Consider the following 8,326-nt stretch of genomic DNA (forward strand, 5'->3'; position numbering starts at 1 on the left):
CTGGGGCCACAGGGGAGGGAGGGCGTTGCCCTTGGACTATACTGTGGGATGCCCTGCTGCATTCGCCACATCTCCCTGGGGCTGGGAAGGGCCTGAAAGGTGTTTCTCACATACCAAACCCGTCCCATCCACCACCACCACGAAAGCTGGAGAAGTCTGGCCTTTGGGTTTCCAGGGCACTTTTCAAACTTCAGGGGCAGATCCCTGGAAACAGATCCATTCTGGGGAGGGGAGGCAAGAAGGCAGGGACCACGGCACATCCCAGGGCTGCCTTCCCTCCTCAGCTTCTTCAGTTAAGCTGCTTTTTTAAAGTAACCCCTTTAGGCAGGGTCACAGAGGCACCTGCAAGATGTCCACATGTCTGCGTTTCCAGGCCACTTTCCTCTTCTTTTTGGACTTTCATTCTCCAGCCCACACTTCCTGCTGCCCTCAGGGTGCCTGGAGATGAGCATGAGCAGGACCTGGGCTCCCAGGTCATGCTCAGTGTCAAGGGCTCCAAGGTGTTCATCCCGGGCCCGTGTGGTTATCCCTTCATGGACGCGCGCTTTCCGAGTGTGAGCCCTGTGCATGGCATGTGCTGGCCAGGGCAGATGACAGTTAAGTGAGGTACCATGCCTGCCTTCAAAGAGCCACATCCGAGAGCGGACAGACAGATGAGAGGCTAGACCACTCCCAAACTCAGCTGGGCTCTGAGTGGGAGCCCATCAGATCCTGTTGGTGCCCGCTTTGGTCCAGGCACCCCCAGGTCCTGTAGAATGGGCAGTCTGTGAGCACGGGGAGGATTGGTGGGCACTGGGCACTCGAGGGGCTTTTTCCTTCCGGGACTGAGCCTTGGTCCACCTGAAGGTCTCCCCAGGCTATTCCTTCCCCTTCCGCTGTGTCCCCTCCCCTGCTTTTCTTTCTTTCCCTTCCCCATCCTTTCCTTCTCAGTAGATGCTGGTAAGCCAAGGGCATCACTCAGACTCCATGGATTCTACTTCTGAAATCCGGAGGCCCCGCATTCAGTAGAACATTCTCTCCCAGAAAGGCTGGGATGGGAAAGAGGGAGGGAGGGGCACATGGTGTGACTGCCCCAAGTCAAATGGCCACCACCGTACCTGGGCCGAGCTCTGCTAGGAGGGCCCAGGGGGCGGACTGCACCTGTAGGGCGGGGCTGGCTCTTCCAGGAGATCCAAAGGGAGCCAGTCTGCTGGGGTGGGCAGAGACAGGGTGCCCCCTCTTGGAGACCCTCTGGGAGCCGCCCTGCCCCCGGAGCAGGACGCACAAGAGCACATGTCGCCATGCTTACTCTTGATGTTTTCCCGTGGCTTCTGTACCCCACCCTCTCAGACAAGAGCCCCACCCCACTGGGCCTAGGAGCCAGTTGCAGTCATGAACCTCAGAAGAGCTGGCCTCAGGGAGTACTGAGGTCCCTTGGGCCGTTTCTCCCTTGCCCGTTCTACTCCCACCTGAGCAGACAGCCTTCGCTCCCCCGACTCAGTTTCCCAGGTGGCACGTTCCTCCTGCTAGATGGTGATTGTTTATGCTCGGAGTCAGTAAATCCTTCCTAGGACCCCTCCCAAGTCTCTCCTTCTGTGGTGTACCCAGTGTTCCCCACCTGCCTCCCTGTCATCAGCGCCTCTCCATCACTCTCCACGAGCATGCCTGGCCCGCCCCAGACTCAGGAAAGCTGACTGTCTCTGTGGTCCCCTAGGGGCTGCTCTTTCCAGGCACAGGGAGCGTCTTTGCAGAGCAGGAGAATGCTTGTTTTGCTTGAGGACACACCTCACGTTGTCCTTCCAAATCCCACCCCAGGGTTTTGCCCTGACTTCACTTTTCCCAAAGGTTTCGCACCTCCCAAAAAGGGTCTGTGTAAATCACATACTCACATGTGCACGTTTAGTGGTTCTACAGGATACCGGCATGGCCTAGAGGGATGGGTGCCCTGCAGACAGGGGGATGTCTCCCCAGCACTTCCCAGGGAGCTCTGGAGGCCTGGGCTCTGTTGGCTGCCATCTCCCCCAGGCCCCACGCACCGGGAGAGAATCCTGAGGGAGCCCATGGATAGGGGCCCCAGCTCCGGGGGAGAGTAGGGGCTGGGCCTGGGCTTCTCTGCCCTCCGTGGCTCTGGCCCCAAGCCCTGGCAGCCCCCGGAGCAGTTGTTTTGCTCTTTCCCCACAGACGGCTCGCCCGGTCCACCCTGCTGCTCATCCCACTATTTGGAATCCACTACACGGTCTTTGCTTTCTCCCCCGAGGACGTCAGCAAGAGGGAGAGACTTGTGTTTGAGCTGGGGCTGGGCTCCTTCCAGGTAGGCGCGGTGTGTGTGGAGGGCAGAACTCATGGGGAGCCAGGGCCCTGGCCTCTACCTTGTTGGTGGTTCTATGTCTTTAACCTATTCTAGGTTCCACCTCTGGAATAATAGTACTAGACTAGAAGGGAGCTGGGGGAGCCCTTTCTACTGTCCACCCTCTAGGCTCCCACGAGAAGACATGCTGATATTTTCATGTTGCTGCTGCGTCTGGGTGTCCTGAGCCAGGCCTCCCTTGGGCAATCAAAGGCGGCAGCTCCCCAGCCCTCACCATCGGCCCTGGGGGTGGGCAGAGAGGCCTCAAGAGACCTCTCTGTCCACTTCTGGCTTCAGCCTGTAGACCATGCACCCCGTGAGTGCTGGAGCTTTGTCTTACCCGAGTAAGACAGATCCCCAGCACAGGATCCGGTCACAGGGAGCTGAATGAGCTGGACAGGGGGATGAGCAAACAGATATGTAAATAAGTGATCCAGGGAATGAGAGAGCCAGAGACTAGGAAGTCCGTGCATGAAGGAATCAGTAAACGGGGCTGTAAATGAGTGAGTGAAGGGGTGAGTGAGTCAGTGCGAGGATGCATAGTGAGTAAAGGAACAGGTGGGCGCATGAGTGGGGCAGTGAAGGCGGTGGGTGGCTCCCTTGAAAGTCCCTAGGATAGAGCGCCTCTCCCTAGCCCAGCTGTTCAGAGGAGTATTTGACCCTTGACGGTCGCAAAGTTATTCTGTGTATCTGACCGGACTCTCTCCCTTGCCCCATTTTAATTCAAAGCCATTTTACCTGTTTGGGTTCTTAGCCTGGGAAGGCTGGGAGGTTTGTTGACAAAGCCCCAGCCTGGGAGTCAGAGCCTGGGGTCCCTGTCTCAGCACAAGAATTCTAAACACACAGAATATAAGTCAAGAATGTGTGTAGAAGAGCCGAGCACCTACTCTGCCCCAGGCACTTCCGTGCTGTTCTGTGTGTTCTGCGTACAAGGGTGTCTGGCCGAGGGAGGGTGGAGTGGGGAGGTGGTGGTGGGTACAGACAGGTCTGCTCTGTCCTGTAGGACTGCTGGCCTCAGGGGGCCTGCGGGCTGGCTGGGGAGCCCAGAGGACACTCTGGGGCGTGCAGGGAAGGCCTCCTCTAGAACGTGGGTTAGAGCTGGCCCTTGGGAATGGGAAGGATTTGACCAAGGGAACGTGAGATCCAAAACCAGGGTTGTCGGTGGGAGGGAATGCCCCCACCAGCCACTTGGCTTCATGGGTGTGGCCATCTTGGTGGAACAGAACTTTTTCCATCTTACCGCAGATTCCCAGGCAGGTGCCTGCATTCAGATCATCTTATTTTTCTGCTTCCTGGTGTCCCTCCCTGCTCCTGCGGCCTCCCACACACCCCGGGTGGAGGGCTCCTTGCTGGCATTCTCAGGTTTTGTTTGTCTTCTCTCCCTAGGGCTTTGTGGTGGCTGTTCTCTACTGTTTTCTGAATGGGGAGGTAAGATCCTGGCCTTCTTAGCAGTGGAGGTACAGCTTGCTGGGGAGCAGACAGGGCTGTGGCCTGCTGGGCACACAGGGCTGATCCTCCCGACCTGGACTCTGCCAGACTCCCAGCACCTACAGGAGGGGGACGGCAGCCGTGCTGGCGTCTCCCGATGGCCTCCACCCTGTGCCAGATTCTCTCCCGCTTTGCCTGCTGTGCATCTGAGGCCCAGCCTCCGGAGCTGAGCTCCCTCCATAAAGGCACCAACTGTTGAGTGCAGACCCACCCGGGAGGGCTCTCACCACAAGACACACCTTAGTCAGGGTGAACTGAAAGTGAGGAAGGACAAGGCGCAGGAAATGGTACATCCAGTTTCTGAGGCTGTTGATGGGCAGGGGTGCTGAGTGGGGAACTATCCAAAGTTCAGCCCTGCCCCCAGCAGGCCAGCCTGCCTGCCCAAACCCATCCCCTGTAAGAGTGGGACTTGAGGGACCCTGAGGAGCGGCTTGGAACCTTCTAGTAATGCTCCATTTCCAGGCCTGTTAGGGTGAGGCTTTTGAGCAGAGTGCAGAACAGAGATGCTGAGATGGGGATGGGGACTGAACGGGTGGATGGCTTTGGAGAGCGGGCAGAAGTCATTGCACCAAGTGCTTGGGCCTTGGCTGGGCGACCATGGCAGGCTTCCTCCTCTTTTTGCATCTGAGAAATAAGAAGATTAGCTCAGACCACCTACAGAAGGGTCAGATAAGGGTAGATATGGAGAGGCAGACAGGGCCCTGCAGGGAGTGGCTGGGAGACACAAGAAGTCGGAGTACAAGTAGCTTGTCAGGACCGACGGTGGAAGTGGGAGCTGGAACTGGAGGTGGAGGGTGGCCTGCACCGCACAAAAGTGCTGGCGAAGGGGGTGGGTATGTGGACGCTGAAACTGGGCATGCCCTGTGCGCACCATGCTAAGAGCAACACGGTGGGGGGGGGTCTCCGCCCAGAAGGGTGCTTTATTTAATGATCCTCAACCCTAATGGCATATTGGAATCCCCTGGGAAGCTTGAAAACATATGGGTGCCCTATCCCAGAGATTTGGATGTCATTGTTCCGGGGTATGGTCTCGGCATCTGGGTTGTTAAAGCTCTCCAGGCAATCCTCATCTGCAGCCACTGTTAATGGGAGTGCCCTCCTGGGAGGGGCCCCAGGGCCAGCAGGTGGGCAGGTGAGGTGTGAGAAGGTGTCCGGCCAGAAGTGACCGCCCGAGTTGCCCCCCGCAGGTGCAGGCGGAGATCAAGCGGAAGTGGAGGAGCTGGAAGGTGAACCGCTACTTCACCATGGACTTCAAGCACCGGCACCCGTCCCTGGCCAGCAGCGGGGTGAACGGGGGCACCCAGCTCTCCATCCTGAGCAAGAGCAGCTCCCAGATCCGCATGTCTGGCCTCCCAGCCGACAACCTGGCCACCTGAGCCCACCCCGCCCCCTCCTCTCCTCGGAACAGCGGCTGGGGCTCGGGTGGGTGGGCGCCGGCCCACGCGTGCTGTGCCTCTTGTCTCCCTTCGGGCCGGCCCTGGGCTGGGAGCCCAGCTCCCCGAGGTGGGAGGAGGATGCAGGGCGCAGACGGGTATTTCCCCTCCGCGTTTTGGCGCTGGCCCTGCCCACCGTGGGCCCCTGGGCGTTGACCCCAGACATGTAAATACTCCTTAATTTTGGGAAAGTCGGCCCATCCCTCCCCCTCTACCTTGTGTCCCTGCTCACCTCAGGCAGGTCCCCAGCTCCACCCGACCCCGTCCCACCAGCCTCGGTGATCGCCTGACCCTGTGTGGGAGGCCTTGTGAGCTGAGGCTGGGAACCTTGCTTTGGCGGATTCGGGGCGGGCCCTGCCTGACAGCCCCTCCTGCAGTGTCTGACTCTCGGTATGGACTCTTTGAGGCTACTCGCCACCCCGCGGCCCTTTTCAGGCCTGGCCCAGTCCCCAAGGCTGCCAGAGGTCCAGCTTGGAGTGCTTTTCGGTGCAGGCGAGACCCATGCTCACCCAACATCTTGGTATCCAGGTGCCCAGTTCCTGGGTATCAGACAGTGGGAAAGCTCCAGGGCTCTTCCAGTCAGAGACTTCCGTTTGGATGTGGGGCTAAGGCCAGAGAAAGTTCTGGTGCTTTTCATTTGGCCCAAGAAAAATTGCCAGGAGCCAGAAAAGTGGATGTGATTGGAATGGAGATGGAAGGAGTTTGGAGGGACCCATGGAAGACCTTCACCACCTCCATTATTTTACCCCTGACTCAAGGTAGGCGGGGTTCATCTGGTAGCCTCCCTTCTGTCCCTGCTGTCCCCAGGCATCAGTTGCAGAACATTCAGAGATGGATGCCTCAGAGAAACTCTTTCCCAACTACACTCACCCTATAGAGCCCCTAAGCCTTCCCCCTTTCCAGTTCCCCTTGAAGTCAAAGCCATGACTGGGATGAACCAGCCACCTTCCTGTGATATCAGTGAATCGCGAAGCACCTTACACCTCCATGTGCCCAGGGCCCAGGGCTCCCCTTCATCCCCCCACCCCTGGACCACAAGGAGCCCCAGTCACCAGCTTTCTCTGGCTTGGGCTCAGCTACTGAAATTGGAGACCTCTGCAAAGACTCCCCGCTGTGCTTTAGACATTGAGTCAGCACGGATGCCAGGGTGTCCTAGGGTTTGGGAGGGGAAGCCGCCACACCTGCCATGCTTGTTAGCAGGGACTGCTGATGGGAGGAGCGGCTGCACCCAAACTCCTGTCCTGGCTGCCCAGCCACAAGTTACCAGACCACACCCTAAGAATTTAAACTGGGGCAGAACCAGGTTCAGGGCATGTGGAGGAAAGTGCTAGAATGCTGTGGCCCATGTGCGGGGCCCACCTCATTTGTGTCAGCTTGTGGTGTTTCTGTCCACGTGTGTTTGTGGGCTTATTTCACGGGCACGTTCTGGAACACTTGGAGAGTTTGGGAGGATGGGGAATGTTGCTTTGCTTGGTTTTATAAAGAGGAAGAGGCCCAGGGGACTTAGGGACATGTTCCCGGAGAGGCCTTCGAAGTGGCTGGAGGAGGGCCTAGTGCTTGGTTTAGAGATAAGCCCCATGTCCATTGAAGCACTGTGGACCCTGGGTCTTGGCTAAGCCGGAGGAGGACAGGGCCTGCTCTCCCTGCTCCAGGCACACACGGCAACTCAGGCTGGCCATGGAGTGTGTGGCGGCCTTCCCACCCTACACCTACCTGCCTCATGATCGCCTTCCCTCTGTCTGGGAGCCACGTGTGTCACCTGAGGGGGTGTCCACCCCCTCAGGTAACACACGTGACTTGCATTTGAGGTCCTTGCACTTGAGGTCCTGTTGGGAGACCTGAGTTGCTTGGAAGGGCTCACAGGCTTGGATTCAGAGGCACACAGTCTGCCCCAGTGGGGCTCACACTGCTGAGATAGTGGACACAGTACTCCCTGTTCTGGGCCTCAGTTTCCCCATTTGTGACATGAGGCAACTTCTAGTGCTTCTCCAGGCTCTGTGCTTCAGTAATTCTCCAGTTCAAAGCCAAGGCGGCTAAAAGGGCATGCATCACTGTTACGTGTATCATCTACGGTTCTGAAATGTCTGTGTTTGTGTATGAGTGGAGGGAGGTTGGATGCTGTGTATTCTCCCTTTCTTAGAAATGGGACATCTGTCTCTTCCATTTGGACACCACAGTGAGAGGGAAGGCTCAGGCCAGGGACAGTTGGACAGGGCATGATGTGCAGACCCAGCTGTGTCCCGGCTGGGGCAGGGTGCCACGTCTGGGTGGGCAATGGCTACCCCCAGATCCTAGGGGCGGTACCCTGCGTTTGGACCCTGTTTCTTCATCCTCGCCCCCACCAGCAGGTCTGCTTCACTGTGGAAGAAGAGGGTTTGACCTTATACATATATCATCACAAAATAGCAAAAGCAAAATCGACCCTGAATCCCCATGCCACGCTGCCCCCTGAGCTGTGAGCCTGCATCCTCGTAGAGGTTCCAGGTTCCTGTTGGTTGCTTTTTGTCTCTGAACAAATTATTGCCAGCCTTGTGAGCAGATGCACCCTATGTATTTTGAACGCTCCAGGAGGTTAGGCAGCTGTCCTTCAGGGTCACAGGCAGTGGGGGGACAGTATAAGGTGTGGGTACCACCCTTCCCTCTCTGACCTGGTTTTTCAAATCTGTAAAATGGGCAATAAGACTGGCTAGCTTTTATAGCCCACTGTATCTCTGAGATTCTCGTCTAAACATCAGCCATCTATTGGGAATGGGCTCCAGGCAAGGATTGCAGTATTCACCTGGACCAGGAACAGGTAGGAAATCATGCTGAGTAAGGAGGGGCCGAAGGGCCTTGGGAACGGTTGGGCTGGAGAGGCGTAGAGTTATCTGACTCCATGTCTCTAGAAAGGGGTTGTTTTTGTTCTGAGCAACCCTAAGGGACAGAACTCACCCACGGGAGGCCGAGTGTTCCTTGGGATGAAGAAATCTCTCATCCTCTGTCATGACTGTCCTGTCAAGCAGTATCAAGAGAGAGACTCTAGCCCTGGGGGAAATGGGACTCCCAAGTCAAAGATGCTGAGCCTGTCAGGGAAACTGTG

General features: G+C 57.4%; 1 protein-coding gene across 4 annotated transcripts in view; it reads left to right on the forward strand.

Moving 5' to 3' along the window:
- ADCYAP1R1 (ADCYAP receptor type I) overlaps positions 1 to 5,190 on the forward strand; it is a gene marked incomplete at both ends in the record, with an annotated part of 38,858 nt that extends 33,668 nt beyond the window's left edge. For all 4 annotated transcript variants that reach the window (XM_079711428.1, XM_079711425.1, XM_079711426.1 and 1 more), the window contains 3 exons: positions 2,161 to 2,290; positions 3,713 to 3,754; positions 5,002 to 5,190. In XM_079711428.1, coding sequence (XP_079567554.1) covers positions 2,161 to 2,290; positions 3,713 to 3,754; positions 5,002 to 5,190 — 361 coding nt within the window. The remainder of the gene's footprint in view (positions 1 to 2,160; positions 2,291 to 3,712; positions 3,755 to 5,001) is intronic.
- Positions 5,191 to 8,326: the final 3,136 nt, after the last annotated feature.

This window comes from Hyperoodon ampullatus (assembly GCF_949752795.1).
Source record: "Hyperoodon ampullatus genome assembly, chromosome: 9".
NCBI lineage: Eukaryota > Metazoa > Chordata > Mammalia > Artiodactyla > Ziphiidae > Hyperoodon > Hyperoodon ampullatus.